General features: G+C 41.8%; 1 protein-coding gene across 1 annotated transcript in view; it reads right to left on the reverse strand.

Annotated features, from left to right (window-relative positions):
* Positions 1–22,756, reverse strand: part of PRTG (protogenin) — a 141,289-nt gene extending 118,533 nt beyond the window's left edge. Inside the window, exons 1-2 of the mRNA XM_034938804.3 lie at positions 20,820–22,756; positions 18,367–18,669 (exon numbers count right to left, since the gene is read on the reverse strand). Of these exons, the coding sequence (XP_034794695.2) occupies positions 18,367–18,669; positions 20,820–20,913 (397 nt within the window). The 5' untranslated portion in view covers positions 20,914–22,756. The remainder of the gene's footprint in view (positions 1–18,366; positions 18,670–20,819) is intronic.
* Positions 22,757–26,124: the final 3,368 nt, after the last annotated feature.

A 26,124-nucleotide genomic window follows, 5' to 3' on the forward strand; every position in this document is an offset into this window, starting at 1 on the left:
GGGAACTACAATTCAAGATGAGATTTGGGTGAGAACACAGCCAAACCATACCACTCCCTAACTGCCCCTTCCCCCAGACTTGGAGATGCATGGAGAAGTATTTAGAGGTGAAGTGTCTGCAACTTACTTTTTTCAAGAAAAAGAGAGAGATGAAGTCAATGTGGCAAAAAGTTAGTTAACAGCTGGGAATCTAGGTGAGAGGTATTTAAGTGTTCATTATATTCCTTACACTTTTCTGTAGATCTGAAAATTTTCAAAATTAAAAGTTGGAAGAAATACCACCACATAAGCAACGCCACCAGGAATAAACTTTATTGTTGCACAACTATACTGTTTTAATAATTATTTAGGTACTCCTTTCCTATCATTGAGGTCAGGTACTATATTTTATTAGTCATGTCATTCTCAAGATCTAGCAAGAGTAGGCTTTCAATAAATACTTGTTGGGGAAATGAATAACTATGACAGTAAAAGTAAGCCTAAACACAGAATTCTCAATCAGCCAGTAAGAATTTTAGTGTCTACAATGTGCAAAGCATTTTCCTACGTGTTCTAGAACCAAAAGGGAATATCAGCCAAGGGCCCTGAAAAATCTCATGCTGAAAACTAAAACGAAGAAAGTCAGAAATAAACAGAGAGGTGAAGTTGAGAACTCAGTCCTCAAGATTAGGCTTGTAGTTTCCAGAGTAGGAAGAGATTCTTCAAGACACCTTATTTCCATTTCTGGAAAATCGTAGACTGAATAAACACAGATGCTCCTTCCCACTAAAAACACACAGAAATGCCACACAGAACATACTTAAAACACCACCACTAACAAAATTTGGACAAGGTCAGAGCAGCAAAGTTTTGGCTTGAAGCCATGGTGGTCCAGAGCAAATATAGGAATTAAGAGCCTCCAGGAAGAAGTGGTGATTTTGTTCCATAGCAACATAGTTAACTGAGACCTGAAGCTAGGACCCTGGAATACGTGGAGAAAAAGTCAGTAGAAAAACTCAGCCCACCAGCAAGATTAACAACAGGAGCCTTTCTTTTTGATGAGAAAAAAATGTTTCCCCTGACAAACAAAAAGCCCCTGGCCTATACCACACACTTGTGAGGATGCTACATTTTACTACCAATGTGGTGCAGCCAACAATTAACCCCAAAACTGGTCCATGACCAGGGAAACCTTGCGGCATGCCACAGAAGCATAAATTCCATGATACAGAATGTGACGTCTCACCACAGACGAGGTTATAATAAAAAATTACAAATCACATGTGGAAACAATCTGCCACAAGGGAAAATGTAAATGGAAAAGGGGAGGTTAGCACCTAAATAACTTAAGATAATAGTACAATTAATGGAGACTGTAAGATAAAAATTTCAAATGTTTTAAAACATGAAACAAAAGACACAAACAGAAACCATAAGGGAAGACTATAATGATCTAAAAAAAAAAAAAAAGGGTGAATAGATTCTAAGAGACATGTGGGGCACCATCAAGCAGATCAACATACGCATTATGGGAAGCCCAGAAGGGAAAAAGAAAGAGAAAGAGGCAGAAAGAGTATTTGAAAAAATAATGGCTGAAAATTTTCTGAATTTGATGAAAGAAAGAAATCTATACACCTACAAAACTTGATGGATTCCAAGTAAGACAAATTAAAAGAGATCCACATAGAAATACATTTATAATCGAACAGTTGAGAGACAAAAAGAGAAAATCTTGAAGGCAGCAAAAGAGAAAAGATTCATCACATATTTATTCTTCCTCAAAAAGATTAACAACCAAATTCTTTTCTTTTTTTTTTTTTTTTTGAGTTGGAGTCTCGCTCTGTGGCCCAGGCTGGAGTGCAGTGGTGCAATCTCAGCTCACTGCAACCTCCACCTCCCAGGTTCAAGCGATTCTCCTGCCTCAGCCTCCTGAGTAGCTGGAATTACAGGTGCCTGCCACCACACCTAGCTAATAGTTTGTATTTTTAGTAGAGGTGGGGTTTCACCATGTTGACCAGGCTGGTCTCGAACTCCTGACCTCATGATCCACCTGCCTTGGCCTCCCAAAGTGCTAGGATTACATACGTGAGCCACCATGCCCGGCTGATTTTAATCTTTTAAAATGTACTGAGACTTGTTTTGTGGCCCAACATATGTTCTATTCTGGAGAACGTTTTATGTGCATTAGAGGACAATGTGTATTCTTTTGTTAGGTGGAATGCTTTTACATGTCTGCTAGATCTAGTTATTGCTTATATGTCTGTTAGATCTGTTATTTCACTATTGATCTTTTGCGTAGATGTTCTAGCCATTTTTTGAGTGTAGTTGTGTTGCCATCTCCAGCTTTTATTATAAAACTATTTCTCCCTTCAATCAGTGTCAGTATTTCCTTCATATATTTTGGGACTCTGCTGTTTGGGTGAATATAATGTATATATTACGTTTTTTGATTAACAGCCAATTTCTCATCAGAAATCACAGGGATTGGAAGACAGCGAGATAACAAATGTAAAGTATGAAAAAGGCTGGGTGCTATAGCTCACATGTGTAACCCCAGCATTTTGGGAGGCCAACATGGGCATACCTCTTGAGGCCAGGAGTTTGAGACCAGCCTGGCCAACATAGCAAAACCCTGTCTCTACTTAAAAAAAAAAAAGTACAAAAGTTAGCCGGGTGTGGTGGTGCATGCCTGTAATCCTAGCTACTCAGTAGCTGAGGCATGAGAATCACTTGAACCCAGAAGGCAGAGGTTGCAGTGAGCCAAGATCACACCATGGCACTCCAGCCTAGGCAACAGAGCAAGACACGGTCTCAAAAAAAATAAAAAAAAAAAGAAAACCAAGTATAAAGCAAGAATTATATATCTAGCAAAACTGTCCTTCAGAAATGAGGCAGAAATTAAGACATTCGCAGAGAAACAGCTGAGGCAACTCATTACCATTGACCTACTCTAAAACAGATGCTAAAGAAAGTGCTAGAGGCTGAAACGAAAGGACATTGAACAGCTGCTCAAAGCCATAGGAAGAAATAAAGACCACTGGTAAATGTCACTATGTAGGCAACTAGAAAAGCCAGCAGTATTGTATTTTTGGTTTGTACCTCCACTTTTTATTGCCTACATAATTTAAAAGACAAATGCATAAAAAGCCTATACATCTATATCACTATCTATACAAAACATATGAAGATGTAATGTGTGACAATAATATAAAAGGGGGGTGAAGCTGTATAGATGCAAAAATTCGCATACTACTGCAAATTCAAACTAGATTGTTACAAATTTAGGATGTTAAGTATAATTCCTGTGGTAACAACACACAAAATATAAACTAAAAAATATGCACAAAAGGAAATGAGAAGAAATTCAAAACAGTTCACTACAAAAGCAACTAAACACAAAAGAAGTTAGGAATGCTGAAAATGAGAGACAAAAAAAGGTATAAGGTAAGCCTAGGCAACAAAATAAGACCTTATCTCTATAAAAAATATGAAAAAATCAGCCGGGCATGGTAGCATGTGCCTGCAGCCCAGCTACTTGGGAGACAGAGGTGAGAGGATCACCTGACCCTGGGGAGGCTGAGGATGCAGTGAGCCGTGATCGTGCTACTGCCCTCCAGTCTGGGTGAGACAGTGACCCTGCCTCAAAAAAAAAAAAAATGGGGTGAAAGACATACAGAAAACAAATAGCAAAATGGCAGAAGTCCTTCCTTATCAGTAATTACAATAAATGCAAGTGGATTAAACTCTCCATCAAAAAGAAAAGGTTGACAAAATGGATTTTTAAAAACTCATGATTGAACTGTAAGCTGTCTGCAAGAGACTAACTTTATTTACCTATTTGAGACAGAGTCTCACTCTGTCACATAGGCTGGAGTGCAGTGGTGCCATCGCAGCTCATTGCAACCTCTGCTTCCCAGGTTCAAGCAATTCTCCTGCCTCAGCCTCCAGAGTAGCTGAGATTACAGGGACCCACCAACACACTCAGCTAATTTTAGGTTTTTTGTTTTGTTTTTGAGACAGAGTCTCACTCTGTTGCCCGGCTGGAGTGCAGTGGCGTGATCTCGGCTCACTGCAACTTCCGCCTCCCAGGTTCAAGTAATTCTCCTGCCTCAGCCTCCCAAGTAGTAGGATTATAGGCACGTGCCATGACGCCCAGCTAATTTTTGTATTTTTAGTCGAGACGGGGTTTCACCATGTGGGCCAAGATTGTGTCAATCTTTTGACCTCGTAATCCAACCGCCCAGCCTCCCGAAGTGCTGAGATTACAGGTGTGAGCCACTGCACCCAGCCCTAACTTTTCTATTTTTCGTAGAGATGGGGTTTCACCTTGTGGGCCAGGCTGGTCTCGAACTCCTGACCTCAGGTGATCCACTTGCCTCGGCCTCCCAAAGTGCTGGGATTACAAGCATGAGCTACTGTGCCCAGCCAAGAGACTAACTTTAGATCCAAAGACGCAAATAGATAGAATGGAAAAAGGTATTCCATGCAAATGGCAAGTAACCAAGAGAGCTGGGGAGGCTGTACTAACATCAGAAAAAAATAGACTTTAAGTAAAAACTGTCATGAGAGACAAAGGAGCTACCAAGGCAGGACAATCGCTTGAACCCGGGAGGTGGAGGTTACAGTGAGCCGAGGCTATGCCATGCACTCCAGCCTGGGTAACAAGTGTTAACAAGAGCGAATCTTCGTCTCAAAAAAAAAAAAAAAATAGATTAAAATTATAAAAAGTATTTTCTCCAAACACAATGGAATAAAACTTAAACCAGAAGTAAAACTGGAAAACTCACACATATATGAAAATTAAACAACATATTCTTAACAAATGGGTCAAGGAAGAAAATGCAAAGAAAATTAGAAAATACTTTGGAACAAATGAAAATGAAAACATACAGGAGGCTGAGGCAGGAGGACTGCTTGAGTCTGGGCAAGCAGAGTTTGCAGTGAGCCGAGATCACGCCACTGCACTCCAGCCCAGGCAACAACAGAGTAAGAGTCCGTCTCAAAAAAAAAAAAAGAAAAAGAAAACTGTAACACACCAAAACTTATGGGATGCAGTGGATGCAGTGCTCAGAGGGAAACTGGTGGCTATAAATATATTTAGAAAGAAGAATAATCTCAAATCAATAATCTAATTTTACACCTTGAAGAACCAGAAAAAGAAGTGAAAACTAAACCCAAAGCTAGCAGAGGGAAGGAAATAATTAAGACTAGAGTGGTGATAAATGAAATAAAAAAAACAAAGAAATAATAGAATCAGGAAAATGAAAAATTTGTTCATTTTTGAATAGATGAACAAAACTGACAAAACTTTAGCTAGACTGACCAAGAAAAAAAAGAGAGATGATATAAATAACTAAAATCAGACATGGAATTTTTACTACTGACTTAAAAAAAATAAAAAAGATGATAATAAAATACTATGAACTGACAAATCAGATAGCCTAGATGAAATGGACAAATTCCAAGGAAAACACAAATTACCTAAACTGACTGAAGAAGAAATATAAAATTACAACAGGCTTATAACAAGTGAAAAGATTGAATAAAAAATCTCCCAACAATAGGCCGGACATGGCGGCTCACGCCTGTAATCCCAGCACTTTGGGAGGCTGAGGTGTGAGGACTGCCTGAGATGAGGAATTCGAGACCAGCCTAGCTAACATGGTTGAAACCCCGTCTCTACTAAAAATACAAAAATTAGCAGGGCGTGGTGGCATACACCTGTAGTCCCAGCTACTCGTGAGGCTGAGGCAGAAGAATCACTTGAACCCAGCGGGCAGTGGTTGCAGTGAGCCAAGATGGCGCCACTGCACTCCAGCCTTGGCAACAGAGTGAGACTCCAACTCAAAAAAAAAAAAAAACACCCAACAATGAAAAATCCAGAACCAGGTGACTTCACAAGTGAATTCCACAAAATTTATTTATCTGTTTATTTAGAGACAGAGTCTCTGTCACCCAGGCTGGAGTGAAGTGGCACGATCTTGGCTCACTATAACTTCCGCCTCCCAGGTTCAAGCGATCCTCATGTCTCAGCCTCCTGAGTAGCTGGGACTATAGGTGTGTCCCACCATGCCCAGCTAATTTTTTGTGTTTTTAGTAGAGACGGGGTCTCACCATGTTGCCCAGGCTGGTCTCAAACTTCTGAGCTCAGGCAATCCGCCCACCTCGGCCTCCCAAAGTGCTAGAATTACAGGCATGACCCACTGTGCCTGGCCTCCACAAAAAAATGTAAAAAAGAATTAATACCAATTCTTCTCAAAATCTTCCCAAAAAATACAGTATTTTTATAGGGAATATTATATAGGGAATATTTCCTAACATATTCTATGACACCTACTCCACTATCAAAGCCAGACAGATAATCGCAAGAAAAGAAAATTATCTTCTATGAATATGGATGCAAAATCTCAGCAAAATGTTAGCAAACCAAGTCCAAAAACATATTAAAAGAATTATACTGACCAAGTAGGATTTATCTCACTTTTATCCCAGGAATGTAAAAGTTGTTCAACAGAAGAAAATTAATCAAATAATTGATAGAACAAACAAAAAAGATGATTAGCACAGTTGATACAAAAAAGGCATTTGAAAAAATCCAATACACCTTCATAATATAAATACTTAGAAAACTAGGAAGAGAAGGAAAATTTCTCAACATGATAAAGGGCATTTATTTAAAAAGTCTCACAATATCATACTCAAAGGTGAAAGACTGAAAGCTTTTCTCCTCTGATCAAGAAAAAGACAATGATCTCTGCTATCACCACTGTGATTTAACATTGTACTAAAAATTCTAGACAGAGCAATTAGTCTAAAAGAAACAAAAGGCATCCAAATTGGAGAGAGAGAAATAAAGCTATATCACTCATAGATTATATGATCCTATTTACAGAAAATTGCAAGGAATCCACATGAAAGCTACTAGAGCTAATAAATGAATTCAGAAGAGTTTTAGAGTATAAGATCCACATGCATAAAGCAGTTGTGTTTATGTACACAACAGCAATAAAGTAATTGAAAAGGAAATTAAACAATTCCATTTACAATAGCATCTAAAAGAATAAGATGCCCAGATATAAATTTCAGCAAAAAGGTAAAAGACTGTACATTGAAAACTACAAACAGTATCAAGACAGTGAAAAGGCAAATGTTCACTACAGATGAAAACAATTCAAGTGTCCAACAGATGAACGGATAAACAAAACATGGTCTATCCACACAATGTAATCTTATTTGGCCACAAAAAGGAATGAAGTACTGATACACGCCACAACGTGGATAAACCTTGAAAACATGCTAAGTGAAGGAAGACAATCACAAAGACCACATATTATATGATTTCATTGATATGACATACCACATATAGGCACATCCACTGAGACAAGAAGTAAATTCGTGGCTGCTAGAGGAAGGGGGAAATGGGGAGTGACTGCTATCGAACACAGCTTTCCTTTTGGGGTGATGAAAATTTTCTGGAATTAGATAGTGGTGAGACAGATGCACAAAACCCACTGAACTCTATACTTTATAAAGGTGTTCCAGGTGCACTGGCACACACCTATAATCCCAGCTACTCAGCACACTGAGGCAGGAGGACTGGAGTTCCAGACCAGCCTGGGCATAGCAAGATTCTGCGGGGAAAAAAAAAATAATAAAATAAAATAATATACATGTATATCTGAAAGGGTGAACTTTATATCTTAATAAAACTTATTTTTTTTAATTCCATGATAGACAGAGGCTGTCACTATGTCCTGTTTCCATGCAATAATGACATGTACTTAACCATTTATTTAAAACTCAATCTTTTGACTATAAAAGAGTCTCACTCCATTGGTGGTTCTTCAAAGACATGTTGAAAATCACTGCTTTAGATCAAACTTCCATTTGGACAGATGTATCAACAAATGCCAAACCCCTAAAAGGACTGGAGCTCAACCTCCATGCACGGAGGATATACACAAGAAAAGAAATTCCATGAAGCTTTACAGGACAGCTGAAAATAGAAATGCATTAGCAATTTATTTTAAAAATCACCTTATACAACAAGAAACCTCACACAAGTATAGTAGTAATGGGTGTGTTGCACAAAAATGAAAGTCGCTTTTTTAATTAAGAAACTAAGGAATGTCTTTAATTTCAGCGTTGTTACTTTTTTTTTGAGATGGGGTTTCTCTCCGTTGCCCATACTGGAGTGCAGTGGCATGACCTCAGCTCACTGCAGCCTCTGCCTCCCAGGTTCAAGAGATTCTCCTGCCTCAGCCTCCTGAGTAGCTGGCATTGCAGGTACTTGCCACCACGCCCAGCTAATTTTTGTATTTTTAGTAGAGACAGGGTTTCACCACGTTGGCCAGGCTGGTCTTGAACTGCTGACCGAAAGTGATTCTCCCACCTCGGCCTCCCAAAGTGCTGGGATTACAGGCATGTGCCACAGCACCTGGCTGTTACCATTCTTTTTTATATTCTGGATTTGATTATATATATTTGAATACAAAAAGATACATCTCCACACAACTCACAAGGAAAAGCTTTATTTAAGCACTGCAAAGTCGTGACTATAGGCTAGACGCAGTGGCTCAAGCCTGTAATCCCAGCACTTTGGGAGGCCCAGGCGGGCGGATCGCACGGTCAGGATATCAAGACCATCCTGGCTAACACAGTGAAACCCCATCTCTAGTAAAAATACAAAAAATCAGCCAGGCGTGGTGGTGGGCGCCTGTAGTCCCAGCTAGTTGGGAGGCTGAGGCAGGAGAATGGCATGCACCCGGGAGGCGGAGCTTGCAGTGAGCCGAGATCGCGCCACTGCACTCCAACCTGGGCAACAGAGAGCAAGACTCTGTCTCAAAATAAAAGTCACGACTATAATAACAAAACCTGAGCTCTGGTGCTAGATAGTAGCTGTGCCCTTGAGAAAGGCACTTACCCCCTCCCAGCTTCCTATTCCTTATTTGCAAAATAGGTTTCTAAGACTACAGAAGTTGCGATCTTTACTTAAGGAAGAGGAAGGCATAATGATATTGCAAGTGAAAGTAGGCAAGGATTCTCTATTGACTACAGAGTAAGTTTTAAGGAATCTTAAATTTCTCTCCTCAAAATAGTCACTGCCAGTATCTTAACAAGTCTAAACATTGGGAGATCAGTGGGAAATAATGATGTACTTTCTTTGTCTCTCTTTTATTTCTTTATTTGTCCAATTTCATCCCCTTCTGAAAGCTGCCTAACAGGGAAAAACTTCTAATTGTTAGCTTCTTTAATTCTAGTATGTTAAGCTGGTTACATCTCTTCCTATTGTAAGTCCACTTTGGGGTCAATATTTTAATCTGAGTTACTTTAAATCCAATCAGGGGACTCCAGAGGACTCAAGTTAGTTCAATCTGAAAGCTGAGGGAGGAGAAGAAATTACACCTTATCATTCTTTTTTTTTTTTTTTTTTTTTTTTTTTTGGAGATGCAGTCTTGTTCTGTCACCCAGGTTGGAGTACAACGGCATGATCTCGGCTCACTGCAACCTCTGCCTCTCAGGTTCAAGGGATTCTCCTGCCTCAGCCTCCCGAGTAGCTGGGATTACAGGCACACACCACCACACCCAGATAATGTTTGTATTTTTTGTAGAGATGGGGTTTCACCATGTTGGTCAGGCTGGTCTTGAACTCCTGACCTCATGATCCGCCCGCCTCAGCCTCCCAAAGTGCTGGGATTACAGGCGTAAGCCACCATGCCCAGCCACACCTTACCATTCTTAATAGCAATCGGTGGGGGTGGGGAACCGGTATAATCAACCAGTATTAAAATACTAATACATTAGCAAAACTCTCAAGATAAAGTCAGAACTGTGTTTTTTAAAATACTGAGTCAACAAACACTGGAATATACTACTAATTATTAGCAAAACCAGACATATACAGTCTTGCATTACTTAATGACAGAGATACGTTCTGAGAAACACATCGTTAGGTGATTCTGTCATGTGAACATCATAGAGCAGACTTACACAAACCTAGATGGTATAGCCTACTACACACCTCAGCTATATCGCTCCTAGGCTACAAACCTGTGCAGCATGTAATGGTACTGAAAAGGGCAGCAATTGTAACACAATGGGAAGTATTTGTGTATCTAAACATATCTAAGCACAGAAAAGGCACTGTAAAAATATGGTATTATCATCTTATAGAACAGAACCACTGTCATAATATGTGGTCCATTGTTTGACCGGAATGTTGTTACACTGCACATGACTAGATTTGTTTGTTTTTGTTTTTTGAGACAGAGTCTTACTCTGTCACCCACGCTAGAGTGTAGTGACACAATCTGGGCTCACTGCTACCTCCGCCTCCTGGGTTCAAATCTCCCGCCTCAGCCTCCCGAGTAGCTGGAATTACAGGCGTATGCCACCACACCCAGCTAATTTTTGTATTTTTAGTAGAGATGGTGTTTCACCATGTTGGCCAGGCTGGTCTCGAACTCCTGACCTCAACTGATCTACCTGCCTCAGGCTTCCAGAGTGCTGGGATTACAGGTATGAGCAACTGCGCCTGGCCAGGGTAAACTTTTTTTTTTTTTTTTTTTGAGACGGAGTTTCGCTCTTGCTGCCCAGGCTGAAGTGCAATGGCGCGATCTCAGCTTACTGCAACCTCCGCCTCCTGGCTTCAAGGGATTCTCCTGCCTCAGCCTCCCGAGTAGCTAGGATTAAAGGCATGTGCCACCACACCCGGCTAATTTTGTATTTTCAGTAGAGAGGGGGTTTCTCCATATTGGTCAGGCTGGTCTCGAACTCCCAACCTCAGGTGATCCGCCGGCCCTGGCCTCTCAAAGTGCTGGAATTACAGGCGTGAGCCACCATGCCCAGCCGGTAAACCCTTAACAGCAGTTTTCAATGTATTATGTGTGTGAAAAAGGGATTGCAAAAGCATTGTCACTCCAATTTAGGTAGTAGGCCAAACACATTTTTAAAAAATATATACAACACTTAAAAATAGTAAATGGTGGCTGGACGCAGTGGCTCATGCCTGTAATCTCAGCACTTTGGGAGGCTGAGGCGGGCAGATCACGAAGTCAAGAGATCAAGACCATTCTGGTCACATGGGGAAACCCGATCTCTACCAAAAATACAAAAATTAGCTGGGCGTAGTGGCACGTGCCCGTAGTCCCAGCTACTCAGGAGGCTGAGGCAGGAGAATCGCCTGAACCCGGGAGGCAGAGGTTGCAGTGAGCCGAGATTGCGCCACTGCACTCTAGCCTGGCAACAGAGCAAGACTCTGTCTCAAAAAATAGTAAATGGAGGCGAGGCGTAGTGGCTCACACCTGTAATCCCAGCACTTTGGGAGGCTGAGGTGGTCAGATCACCTGAGGTTGGGAGTTCGAGACCAGCCTGACCAACGTGGAGAAACCCTGTCTCTACTAAAAATACAAAATTAGCCAGGCATGGTGGCGCATGCCTGTAATCCCAGCTACCTGGGAGGCTGAGGCAGGAAAATTGCTTGAAACCCACAGGCGGAGGTTGTGGTGAACCAAGATCACACCATTGCACTCCAGCCTGGGCAACAAGAGCGAAACTCTGTCTCAAAAAAAAAAAAAAAAAAAAAAAAGTAAACGGAGCCCAAGCACGATGGTTCATGCCTATAATCCTGGCACTTTGGGAAACCAAGGTGGGAGGAATGCTTGAGCCCAGGAGTTCAAGGTCAGCCTGGGCAACATAGCAAGATCCCCCCTCTACAAAAAATTTAAAAATTAGCTGTGCATGGTGGCACGTGCCTGTAGCTCCAGCTACTCGGTAGACTGAAGAGGGAAAATCACTTGAGCCCAGGAGGTCCAGGCTGCAGGACGCCGTGATTGCACCACTGTATTCCAGCCTGGATGACAGAGCAAGACTCTGACTCAACAACAACAACAACAACAACAACAACAAAAACAGCAAATCGTTCTCCAAGGAATACATTTAGCACTGCTACCACCAAAACAAGGAGAATATCAAGGATAAGATAGAAACAGTTAAAGTAACAAATTATCCAACATCACTGGAAAGTGTTCTACTACTTTCGGAAACATCAGGGATTCTCAATCAGGAGTTATTTTGCCCCACAGTAGAACTTTCTTGGTTGTCACAACTGGAAGACAGTCTACTGGTATTGGGAGGGTAGAGGCCAGGGATGCCGCTAACACTGCATACAACGCACAGGACAGCACCACAACAGAAAATTATCTGGCCCAAAATGTCAGTTGTGCCAAGGCTGAGATACCTAACTACCACAGGCAGAAATATCTTTTTTATTTTTGGTAAATATTAGTAGAATGGAAGATAAGCCACTGAGTCAATCACATTCTGAGTAGTTTTAAAAGACTACAAAACTTTAAAAGGGTGACTCTGGAGGATTATTCCAAAAGAATATGATTTATTTAAAGTAGTCTGCATAAAACAGCAACATTAAGGGGAAAAAAAGCTGTCACACTGTTCTAGCTAAACTCCTAGGGGTTTAATATTGCTTCAAGAAGTAAGCTTTAAAAAGAAAATTTTCTTTCTGTAAGTTTTAAGGACTAAATCCAATAAGGACAGCAATTTGAAACCAGAGACCTGAACAATGATCACATTCTCTAACAGTTATTCATAATCTAGCCACTATAAATGCTAAAGCTATTTTATATATATATAACATATATATGTATTATAAACACGAAAAAAGGGCAAATCCTCTGGAAACTGAAAAAACAAACATTTTTAAATTCATGCCTTCTGCTCAGTCTATAAGATTTTGGTTTTTAAACGCTCATCAAAAGTAGTTTCTGAGAACCAGAGGTTAAAAAAAACACACAAGGAATGTAAAAGTCAGGAAAGTATTTGTCAGATTAGTGTCAGAGACCTTTGTGAGGATGACGCCTTTATCCTCTGCATACATATCCTTACAGCAGTTCACTTGGCTTCAGAATTAGAGCTGGTGAAGATAATTTGGTATGTTTTCTACCTTTTTTGTACACTGCAATTATCAATTGTTTACTGTGAGCTTGCTCTGCTCTGTGCAGCATACCATGTTAGGGCAACTGCAAATATTACTTAAATGATTACAACAGCATCTTCCTTTTCCTTTCTTATTTACCAAGATTAAAATGATGATTTTTAAAAAGATTTAATGAAGAATCTGGGCACTGTAAACTCTCAAAAGTATTACAATAGTCTTGACTGACAATGAAAACTTAATTTGGGAGGATTTTTATGATTTCTTTTTAAAACATCTCAATAATCATAGCTGTTTTTTAAATCCAAGTAGGATCCTCAACAAAATGCCTGACTTAACATTCTTTTTCATATAAATGGTAATTATCAGTTTAAATGCTTTAAATAATCAATTCTAACTCAGCAACCTTGTTCATGAGAGATAAAAATCATCTCTCAAAACTGCAGTCAAGAATATCGTGGTTTTCAAAAAGGTAACCTCAAATGTATTTTATTTATTAATTAAAATACTCCCTTAGCCTAAAACCCTGCTTAAAAGATTTGTTGCTTCCTATTATTTTAAATTGCTCTGGACTGCATCAATAGACCCAGCTGTTAAATTTGGGAGCAATGACAACAAATCCCAGAGCAAACGACCACTGAGAGTGAGATCCTCTCTTTAGAATAATCAGAGATAGTTGACAAAAAGGAGCCATACCAAATACCCTTTCAAAATTCCATTAAGAATCTGGACATAAATAAAACAAAATAAAATAAGTACATTTTTATACATCTTAAAGAAAATTCTAATTCTACCCCTCACTGGACCATGCTTTGCTAAAAAAAAAAAAAAAAATTCCACCAACTTTGAAAAAAAGTGAGATAATGTTACAGGTTTCTGAAAATGAGAAATGATCCTCACTAATCTAGTGCAAAGTGAGAAAAACTGGTTCCATTACCCAGAGATTATCAGGCACCTGATAAACAGACTTTAAGTAGCCAAATGTCATTCTAAAAAAGCCTGTAGAACTATATATGCAATTTCTACTTCCTTCACTTGACTTACGTAATATTGAGAGCCAATTTTAAGTTAAACATAACTTCTGAAACACACCTCCTCTTTTTAAAGGCGAATTTTTTTGGATCCCAGAAAACATCAACTGAACCTTATCTACAGTGTTGGCAGATTGGTTTCTCTAAATACCTCAGTTCTGTTGGTTTGAGTTTTCCAAAATCAAATGACTTTTACTCATGTTTTAGCATTCTTGAATTAGGCCAGGTAACTGCTCACAGCTTGACTTCAAGTGAATAGGCACGCAGGTAAGAGACTCAGTCCTTTCCAGTGCCTACAGCTCTCAATAAAACAGTGACCGTGTAGCAAAGTCTTGCCTATTTCAGGTCCAGGATCATTAATAAAATCCAAAATCTAGCATATAGTCTCATAGTTCTTAGGTTCTCTTTTCAACGTATCACTTCCCCCTCTTTTTTTTTTTTTAACATGACTCTTTAAATGTTTTTAATATATTTTTAACTTCACATTTCAAAGACTTGGTATTATAATTTATGCATTACTTTTTAATACGCAAGCCTCACCCAAAGAACAGTTTTTCATGAATCCCACATAAACCCTCAAATTTCATCTTAACTTAAATTGACGTATGTTTTTATTAATAAAAAACCGATACCCTTTTAATGGAAACAACTACTACTACTTAAAAAGTTATAGAAATGCACCCCCAAACAACCTTACCAAAGGCAAAATCAACCTCAAAATTTTGGTTAAAAAATCATAAAGTTACAATAATTCCTATGCTCTTCCAGCTACAAAGGGTCACATAAAAAATTATTTTTTACCCAAGTGAACAGTCCTGGAAAATCAAAGAAATATAAGCTAGCTTTATGTTCTTTTCCCCTCTATCCTAAGACTTCAATTTCCACCTTTTATGGAAAGGAAATAAACAACTAGCTTCCTGTTCAATCACTAGCTTACAGCCAGTCTTTTACACATCACAGAACACAACCCGCCTCCTCCTTTACTTCTCTCAAATGTCTCTTATCTTAATTTAAACTTGTTGAAACATGAGACCATTTTACCACACTAATGCTTTCCTACGAAATTTATCTTACTTATTTCAACATTAAGAATACAAGAAAAGTCAAGATAACCATAGATCATTTCTTATTCCTAAAATATTTAAATTTAGATAACAAAGACTTAGTACCCATGAAAGTGAAAACTTGATTTGCTAAATTTAAAAATACTGAAATTTATAGGAAATGGTTTAATCTTCTGTTCTTGCTATTGTACACAGCTAGAAAAAGGGCATCCCATGTCACTCCTCTTTCTATTCCAATTACATGAAAATGTAAGGCCGCTAACACGGCTATTAATAAAAAGGATTATCTTTTTTTAAAGCTAAATATTACTTTAACCCTATACTTGCTTTTAAAAATGGGATGCCTTAGCAAAACTAAGTTAGATGAATTCTTTTGTGCTTGAATGAACAACAGGAAAGCAAAGCCTCCAGGCCTTTGGGGAGGAACCTTGTCCCTGCAGCCCTGCTCTGATGTGCTTGGGAGATAAGGCTCCATAGTGACACTTAAGGAAAGGCCTGTTCACATTTGAATTTCTGCATTCCTCAAGAACAATTCATGGCAATAACTAACTTTGCAGAAGAGCTACATGAAAGCTTTGGCCAATGAATGAGGGTCATCTGCTCTTTATCACAAGGGTAAACCTCATCCTGGCCAGTTTCTAACCTTTTAACCCTGTGAATTCCTAATTTACACATGAATAATGGAATTCTTGCCTAGAGTGCAACTTTCAGCTTCTAGTTCCTAAGTTTAGAGACCAAGACTTGATTGCCTGTGTGTTAAAAATCTAAAACTTGCACAGATTGAAGTTTTAGATTTCCAGGTGCTGTACTATTGTGCTTCTGTACAACCAAAAAAATATGCTTACTGACAAAATCCTTGACTAAGAAAAAAAACACACTTGTACCCTGCTGCTATCAATACCTAAAAGAGAACTAGCTTTAAAAACAAGGGGGAAAAGAAAACCAGAATGTCCACTTAATGCCTATTCTCTCTCTCTCTCTCTCTCTATACACACACACACACACACACACACACACACACACACTTCCTGTAAATATATATATATATATTTACTCTGAACACAGGATAAAGGGATTTGAGCCTCCATCATCTAAACTTATTGCTTAGATATCAGAACTTTAATTTTAAAAATACATAAAATATAAAAATTTCACAATTGTCTGCAAAATCATTCACATGTAATTATTTATTATTAGTGATAATTTCTATAAAGATGCAAAAATCTAAAGATATTTTAAAAGCCAGTTCTGACATTTTGTTTGTTACACCTATCACACACCATTCACATTTTATTTATGAAGTTAGAAAGCTCTGTGTTTTTCCAAAAGTGTTTCTGGAAGCCCTAGGATTCTGTCAGGCTTCTCAGGAGGTCCTGGAAACAATGTGTGGTCATGACAAATGCTTCATCTTCTCATGGCCTATCTGGCCACCTCCACTATGTACTCCCTATCCCTGAAAGATAAGATAAGTTACAGTTCCTGAAGATGAAAACACAGGGTTCTACAAACTCCAAAAGGTGGGAAAATAACAACTCTATAGAACAAGTTTACATTGGACAAAAACTGAATGAACAGAATATAAGCATAAAAAGCACACTATCTTTAAAACAGTACTATACAGAAAAACCATTACTCCATGAAAAAAATAATTATTGGCCAATGATTACGGGGGAAGGAGGGAAGGAAGGCATGCAGGCAGGTGGGCAGGCAGAGGGAGGGAAGGGACAGGAAGAAGAGAGGGAGGGAGGGGGAGGAAGGTAGGGAGGAAGGAAGGAAGGAAGGGAGAGAAGCAAGGAGGGAGAATGGTAGGCAGAGGAGGGGAGGGAAGGAAGGGACAGGAGGAAAAGACAGAGGAAGGAAGGGGGAAGGGAAGGGGGAGGGAGAAAGGAAGGAAGTAGGAAGGGAGGGAGAGGGAGGGGAGAGAGAGGAAGGAAGAAATGAAAAATCAGAAATCCTCTCAGGTTTATGCTGGTCTTTGGCAGGGGTAGGAGTGTGGCTAGAACCGCAAACCTCTGATTTTCTGATGTATCAATATAGAAATATCTTTGCTTGCAATTTATTTTCTACAATTAATCCTTATTGCAGAATAAAATAAATTAGTTAATATAAGGATGGCATAAATGGACCATGAACAGTAAAGTCACCTAGGAAATTCCTGCCAATAGCTTCCTAAATTTCAATTGTATAGGACTTGAAACTACTATTTCCTAAATATTATGGTGGTTTTGTATTTTTTTTTTTTTCCTTAAAGAGATGGAGTCTTACTATTTCCCAGGCTGGACTCAAACTCCAGGGCTCAAGGAATCTTCCTGCTTCAGCCTCAATAGCTGGGATTACAGGCTAGCCACCAGCCCAGCTAAGATTATGCCTTTATCTCAAGAACGCCATCTACCTATTGCTCAACTTGTAAATGATCAATTTGTAGGTATAGTGCAAAATCTATGCTTTGTGGATTAACAAAAAGCATGCAGGTCAAATGCCTTAAAACTTTTAAGATTCAATTTTGGTTTTCGAGATTTAGTCTGTTAATCTTGAGAGCTGCGTGTTTCATCACCTGAAAAAGATGTAAAGCCTCAGTGGGCACAAGGAGTTCAGTACTTGTCCTAGGCCTATCTTTACACGCAACAGTTACAGGTCAACCACCAAGCAATGGATCACTTGGACAAATGGTTGATCTGATGGGGATGTTAATACAAAAGAAATCATTAGATAGCACACTTTATGACAAAAGGGAAAAAGTGAGCAGATATGGGTTTAAGTCCATTAGGCATAATATGGAAATGGCCTTAATCTCTTTCCCTCCCAGCAGGAAAAGACTAGGAATACTTCAAAGGCTTAAGAGTGACTGACCAATGCCCTCTCGTACAATTAAAAGGCAACATGGGTGATCTAAAAGCAGTCAGAGAAATGGAAGCCTGTGCTATAAGAAAGATTTAGCACTCAAGAACCATCTGCAAAGCAGAACAATTTGCTTGTGATTGTTTTCATTAATTACTAATTTCCATAAGATTAAATCTTAGAACAACTTCTGTTGCGTTGGCCAAACTTCTACATCCAACTCTTCATACTTCGTGAAATGCTTAAAATTTTTATAAAGCCACCTCTACAGGTTTCATTTTACTTGGTGTTCTAAACCTAATTTGACTTCTGTTCTCAATTACTCATTTGAATTTATATACGTATTTTTTTCAGATTTCTTTATATGCCTCAGTTAGCATCAACTATTATCTCCAGTAAAATTCTTAATGCATGCATGATTTGGGGGATTATTATATTAATAAAGCAAGAAATCATCAAAATGTAGCAATGAAAAATGTCAACAACTAAAAACTTAAACACTTACTTGATAAGGCAAGATGAGCTTTTTGACTAAGAATGGCTCCATATTTGTTCATTGCCAAGCACTGATAAAATCCTTCATCGGACTGCTCTCCTCGCCTGCCTTCCACCTCACTGATGTATAAAGAGCCGTTAGAAAGAACCTCGATCCGTTTATTTTCAGACACTTTTGCTCCATTTTTCAACCATGTGACCTTAATAGGAACTTCTCCGTGAGCCTGGCAATCTAAAACGACTGGGTCCTTTCTTGTGACAGTTACATCCTGTGGTTCTTTTACAAAAGACAGTTCGCTAAGGCACCACACTCCTATAAGGAAAAAAAAGGAGAACGGCACATCCAGAATTACAGGCATAAAATGATTCCTTAACACACAACTGTAAAACACATATTCAGGGTATAAGATGACGAAGTTTAATAAATTTTATTAGTTAACTTACAAACACCTTAATGAACCAATCTAAATTTCAGCAAACTCTTTCAACAAGTCAGAGAAATCACTTTTTACATCTTCACTAAAAGCATAGGGAAGATTTCAATAACTTCTATGCTTTGTATAAATTCTGCTCTCAAGTTCCTTGCTAGAGTTTCAAAATCATCAGGAAAACTCATGAGCACAAGCTGTTTGCTTTTACAAGCTTGTCAAAAAGATCTTGAACAGAGTAAGTCGTAAAAGTCTAATTTTACAAGAAATCATTAGCAAAACTCCAACTCTGTGAACAAGCAAGTTTATTTCCTTGTCCCTTGAAGTGTTTTTGGAACCCGTGGCACCTACTCCTTTGGGAACTGCGTTTATCTTTTGTGACAAATTACAAGTTTGCATTTTTCTATCTGCCCTTTTACAGCAGGGACTCTATCTCCTCTCCTTGAAAGAAATCCATTTACTTAATTTCTGCAGAGCAAGCTAGGTATTTAAAAGACAAACAATAGACTTTGAAAAGTTGGTAACTCTTGCTGCTTGTACTCAGTGGGTGATCGGATTAAGAAACTTTTATTTCACTTTTTTAGAACTACCAACTGTTGGAAAAAATGCGTGACTAATTGGTCCTTACTGTCTAATAGGGATAGGAGATTGCTTAATCAACCAATACACATTTTTATCAGAGCAGAGGAAAGGCTTTATCCTAAGCATATACACATCGCCCCTGGCCCTCGCCAGGATAAAGCATTCGATGACCATACAATACTCTGTCACCTCCTGCATTTAGTGCACAGGCCGTCTTAAAGTCTCACGTATTGATTGGGGGTGAATGGAGAATGGGGGTGTGTGGGGGAAGCGTTGCTTCATCTTCCTCCTGATCGTTGTGGATCCTTGATTACAAACCCCCAGAAATGATTTGTTTCTCCTCAAGGCAGGTCCTCGGAATACTCACTCTTCAAGGCTCCCTGCTTCCCGTAATGTATGCCCAGGGCGACGCGAGCCACCCTAACAGCCCAGCGCTATGCGCGGACCACTCCGGAAGGCGCCCATTGTGTTTCTGAGCCACATCTGACTTTGATCCTCTTTTCAAGCCTAACAGAAACTAACCACTGCAGAAAAAGCCTAGCGTCTGTAACCTGCAAATAAATAAAATAACTCATTCTCCTGAACACCTCTCCTACCGTCACCCCATTCACTTTACACTTTTATCTCTTCTAGGAAACCAATACGGACGCAAGGTAGAAAAACGAGTTCATCCAAGTTTGTGCAAGGCAAATGTAGAATTTGGAAGACTCTTCAGAGCCGTACACACTTCAGGCCCTGCCCCCAAATACCTAGCTGTAGGAGATAAATCCTATTTACCTACCTTCCTTTCCAGCTTCGGGGACTTTTCCCCCCTCCTTTCCGGGGCACAAATCGGCCACTTCACTTCCAACCCTGCCAATTCCACCCTCCCATCTCCTCCTGGCTGGATCCAGATCCGGCAAGCTGGTGCCGATTGGGGTTATGAGTTCACCTATTCCCTCTCGCAGCCCTAAAAAGTGGGGGAACTCCCACAACAGACACGGGAAGCCGCGCGGAACCGCGGCGCCCCCTGCACGGCGAGGCTGCCACTAAGGAAACAATATAAATAAAGCCACGTGCAGCCGCGGCGGCCCCGGCGGGCTGGCGACCCGGAGTCCGGCCGGTCGCGGAGGCGCGGACGCGGCCGGAGCCGGGACAATGGCGCGAGAAGGAAGAGACCAGAGTGGACAGCGGCCGCCAGAACTCCGCAGCCCCGGGCGCGCGGCGCGGAGGGGCGTGCGCCCGGAGAAGCTCCCGCAGCCCTGCCCAAGCAGCGCAGAGGCCGCAGGCAACTAGTGTCTGCAGCTGGCGGTTCCGGACAGGCCGCAGGGCGAGAGCGGGGGCCGGGGGTCAGCGCCACCACGGAGGACCCCGCCGCGCGCTCCCCACGCCCCATCGTTTCCTCTTTCCCCATCCCACTCGCGCCCGCTCCCGCCCCACAGCGGTAAGAGAAAGCAGAAGAAAGCGCGCCCACCTGGCAAAGGACTGAGCAGCAGCAGGAGCAGGAGCGCGCGGAGCAGCATCCCCGGCGGTCGCAGCCGGGCGAGGGGTCGCACAGGAGGCGCCATTCAGCGTAGCCGCGCGGGCATGCTCTCCGGCCGCCCAGAGCCCCTGTCCGTCTGCGGCCCCCGCCCCGGGCGCTCTCTGCTCTGCGGCTGGTCGCACGCAGCCTGGCTCCCCGCTCCGGCTCCGGCACCGGCGTGGCGAGCGTCTCTGCGGCGGCGAGGCTGGTGCTCGGACGGCCGCTCGCGAGAAGCAAGGGGCCTGAGAGTCCGGCTGGGGGCGGAGTGAGGCGGCGGCTGCAGAGGGCGGGGGCGGCGGAGTGGACAGCGCCGCGGCCGCGGCCGCGGGCCTGGGACTACTTTCTACATCTGGCCCTTGGTCTGGGCCAGGGAGGTCGGCGCGGCCGGCGGAGGGAGACGCTGGGAGGGGGCCAGTGGCGGCCGGGTCGGAGCCCTGGGGGAAGGGTACGGGTCCCGCCGGACAATGCACCTGGGGGTCAAGCCCCGGCTGAGGGTCCCCGGCCCGCGTCCCCGCCCCCTCTGCCTCCGCGCCACCGTCGGGGACAGAGCCACAAAGGCCGAGCCTCCTGGCCCAGCCAGCCTCCGGGGCCCCCCTCCCGCGGCTAGTTGAGGATTGGGGAAGGGGAGGCGGCCGGGGAGGGCTAGTGTTGAGAGACGGGGAAAGGCTGGAGGCTTCTCCCTTGATGGCCCCCGCCTACCCCCTCCTACACCCTCCTACCCTCACACGCAGAGGCCCGGTGCAGGGAAATCTCACTCTTTCTCACTTCAGAGATTTGTCTGCTCCACTGGAGGCATCTCCGGATGATAAGCCCCCGGAGATGCCCCCGTGCATTTGGGCACGGCTCTTCTTCTCCCTGCCCCCATTAGATGCAGCGCGGGCTTAAAAATATCTCCGAAGAGTGGTCTCAAATGAACAATCGCCTTTACGGGGAGAGGGTTTATTATCTTTTCTTCAAGTTAGTCAAGTTCTTTAATTTGTGAGAACTGTGCACACAAAAGGCTCTGTCCTGAGAGCGGAGGCGAGATCAAGAGATTTGTAGACTCTGTGAGCTTGCTATGGGGGAGCAGGCTTTGATAGATTACTTGGTTATAAATTAAACTAAGACACAAATGTGAATTTGTTCACATCTAAATTTAATTAAGGATAACAGGAGTTAAAACGTACATTTAAAGAATGTAATCAGATTGCTAAGCGTGTGGATCATAGCGTTTACATGTGGATTAACATTTGCTAATCCAAAACTGAATCTGTGGCACATGATGAGGGCACAGGCTAAAAGCTAGCCTTCATGAAAGCTGCTGATGGAAATCTAGCTTTGGTTACCACGACATCAACACACTTACTGCCTTTAGCACGTTCCAGAAATCCTCCTGGGACGGTGCGGTGGCTCATATTTGTAATCCCAGTACTTTGGGAGACCGGGTCGGGCGGATCACTTGAGGTCAGGAGTTCGGGACCAACCTGGGCAACATAGGGAGACCGCCCCCGTCTCTACCCACCACTGACCCCCGTACCCCCAAAACTTAGCCGCTCCAGTAGTTCCAGCTACTTGGGAGGCTGGGGTGGGAGGATCACTTGAGACCAGAAGTCGAGGCTGGGGTGAGCTATGATCAGGCCACTGCACTCCAGCCTGTTTCCAATAAGTGAGTAAGTAAACCCTCCTGATGAAGAAGTAGTGAAAAAAAATAGTTTAGAACATTAGGATAGCACTACCTTCCCCCCTTAAGCTCATTATAGTAAGGAACAGCCTATTTAGCAATTTCAACTTAACTGCACGTAAAACAGTAATATCCTTGGTATGTTGCTTCCAAAACTGTATTTGAAACTTAAATGAATTTGGACTATTTCTAAGCATCAGAATAAAGGTATGTGGGAAGGGAAAACGTTGAGAGGTAATAAAACGAAACATTTGCAAGTACGTTTTAAATTTCTGATAATTCAAATTTATACAAAATGATATTCCTGTTTGCCATTAGACTATTTTTTTCATTGTATCACATTCTCCCCCTTCCCTTTCTCCCTGTTCCCTTTTAGTCGATCCCAAGTGCTTATATTTCCTGAATAACACAGTACATGTCTGCTTGGACACTTACATTTTCTCTCATGTATAATACTTGGTCTTATATCATGTACTAGGCTACATAAGCTATTTAAGGACTTGTGATCTAGTTCTGTGATGCCCCACAATTTCCATCCAGCAGAGTATCTTGCATGTAGTGTGTAACACTGAGGTAGTTAAAAGTCTGGTTTTTGGTATCTAACAGACTAGCATTCAATTTTTTGCATTATATAGACAAGTCACTCGTGCACTCAGACCTAATTCAGGTAATGGAAATAAGAATAGTATTGATGGGCGCCAGGCACGGTGGCTCACGCCTGTAATCCCGCCACCTTGCGGCCAAGGTGAGTGGATCACCTGAGGTCAGGAGTTCGAGACCAGCCTGGCCAACATGGTGAAACCCGTCCATACTAAAAATACAAAAGTTAATTGGTGGTGGCACGCACCTGTAGTCCCAGCTACTCGGGAAGTTGAGGCAGGAGAATCGCTTGAACCCGGGAGGCAGAGGCTGCAGTGAGCCGAAATTGTGCCACTGTACTCCAGCCTGGGCGACAGAGCGAGACTTCATCTCAAAAAAAAAAAAAAAAAAAGAACTGAAGAAGAATACTGATGGGCTGCTGTGATATAAAATGATGCATGCATGGAAAATACCTGGTGTATAGCTCTATAAATAATTGCCATTATTATATTTAGTAAATAAATATTCCCAATAGTGGCAAATCTTTGTCCTTTCAGAGTGGGCTTGATATTGAAAAGTTTTTAGGAGTCAAAGCTGATTAATTTGTTTGGTGATTATGCTGATGGTGACTCTCGTGACTTCTTTCAGTAGTTTCTAAGCTGGTCCTGAAAGAGGTTAGAAGTGCCTGAGTGTCTAACTTCCCAAAGCTACCCATTTGGAGGATAAATGTTGAGATAAACAACTACCTAAGCCCTATTTTGCTTTCATATTCTAAAACAATTATTTTTAGACCAGAAAGAGTAGAGTCTATATAGTTAAAGAGAACTGAAATCTGAGGGTAGGTTTAAAATAAATATACAGAATTATTTCTTTAACAAATTCAAGTCTTATGTCCCAACTCTGAGGGGAAAAAAATCACGTAACTTCACCCATCAAATTATAGAGCTGTAGCAAATATCTTCAAGCCCTTTGACCTCTCAACATTATCTGGTTCTATGAAATCACAAGGCCATTTGCAGGAGTTTATGAATCACAGTGGCAAAAGACAGCAAAAGTCTAGTGAGTTGTTCAATTTTTCATTTAACAAATAATTATTGAGCTCCTACTATGATGATTAGAAGACCAAGCCCTGATGAGGATTACCTGCCACTATATTCACATTTCAGTAATCACTCCTGATGAGCTTAATATTTGTCATCAGAAATATTTTGAAATTGGTTATTTTAAAAGTGAGGCCGGGCGCGGTGGCTCACGCCTGTAATCCCAGCACTTTGGGAGGCCAAGGCGGGTGGATCACGAGGTCAGGAGATCGACACCATGGTGAAACTCAGTCTCTACTAAAAATACAAAAAATTAGCGGGGCACATTGGTGGGCACCTGTAGTCCCAGCTACTCGGGAGGCTGAGGCAGGAGAATGGTGTGAACCCAGGAGGCAGAGCTTGCAGTGAGCCAAGATCGCACCACTGCACTCCAGCCTGGGCAACAGAGCAGGACTCCGTCTCAAAAAAAAAAAAAAAAGAAGCTCCTGGCTGACCAGGCTGAGGCCCGAAGGTCTAAGACCAAGGAAGCACGCAAGCGCCATAAAGAGTGCCTCCAAGCCAAGAAGGAGAAGATCACCAAGATTTTGTTCAAGGAGGAGGAGACCAAGAAATAAAACTTCCCCCTTTGTCTGTACATACTAGCCTCCATGATTACATAGTTCAGTTATTAAAATAAAACAAGCCTTTATCTACAAAGAAAAGAAAAATATAAATAAAAACAAAAGTGAGTTGTAACTGTTGGGATTGTAAAATGGTGCAACTGCTATGGAAAACAGTATGGAGTTACTTAAAAAAAAAAGTTAAAAATAGGCCAAGCACGGTGGCTCACACCTGTAATCCCAGCACTTTGGTAGTGCAAGACAGGTGCATCACGTGAGGTCAGGAGTTCGAGACCAGCCTGACCAACATGATGAAACCCCATCTCTACTAAAAATACAAAAACAATTAGGCGGGCATGGTGGCAAATGCCTGTAGTCTCAGCTACACAAGAGGCTGAGTCACGAGAATCACTGGAACCCAGGAGGCAGAGGTTGCAGTGAGCTGAGGTTGCACCACTGCCCTCCAACCTGGGTGACAAAGCAAGACTCCATCTCAAAAAAAAAAAAAAAAAAATAAGAGGGGCTGGGTGCAGTGGCATGTGCCTGTAGTCCCAGCTATTGAGGAGGCTGAAGAAGGAAGATCACTTGAGGCCAAGAGTTTGAGGCTGGCCTGGACAATACGGTGAGGCCCTGTCTCTAAAAATGAACAAATAAACAAAATAAAAATTATTGATGGTAAATTTATCTTATGTATTTTTTACCACAATAAAAATAATTGCACATAAATGCATAGGAAATGCAGTGATGGAGGCTATGCATGGTGGGTCATGCCTGTAATGCCAGCACTTTGGGAGGCCAAGGCGGGCGGATTGCCTGAGGTCAGGAGTTCAAGACCAGCCTGACCAACAGTGAAACCCCGTCTGTACTAAAAATACAAAAATTGCAGGGCACGGTGGCTCATGCCTGTAATCCCAGCACTTTGGGAGGCCGAGGCAGGGGGATCATGAGGTTAGGAGATCGAGACCATCCTGGCTAACACGGTGAAACCCTGTCTCTACTAAAAAATACAAAAAATTAGCCAGGCGTGGTGGCGGGCGCCTATAGTCCCAGCTACTCTGGAGGCTGAGGCAGGAGAATGCGTGAACCGGGAGGCGGAGCTTGCAGTGAGCCAAGATCAAGCCACTGCACTCCAGCCTGGGCGACAGAGCGAGACACCATCTCAAATAATAATAATAATAAAAATAATAAAAATAAAAATACAAAAATTAGCCGGGTGTGGTGGCACACACCTGTAGTCCTAGCTTCTTGGGAGGCTCAGGGAGGAGAATCACTTGAACTGGGAGGCGGAGATTGCAGTGAGTCGAGACTACACCATTGCACCCCAGCCTGGGTGACAGAATGAGATTCCATCTCAAAAAAAAAAAAATTATCTAGGTGTG

This window comes from Pan paniscus, chromosome 16 (genome assembly GCF_029289425.2).
Source record: "Pan paniscus chromosome 16, NHGRI_mPanPan1-v2.0_pri, whole genome shotgun sequence".
Classification (NCBI taxonomy): Eukaryota; Metazoa; Chordata; class Mammalia; order Primates; family Hominidae; genus Pan; species Pan paniscus.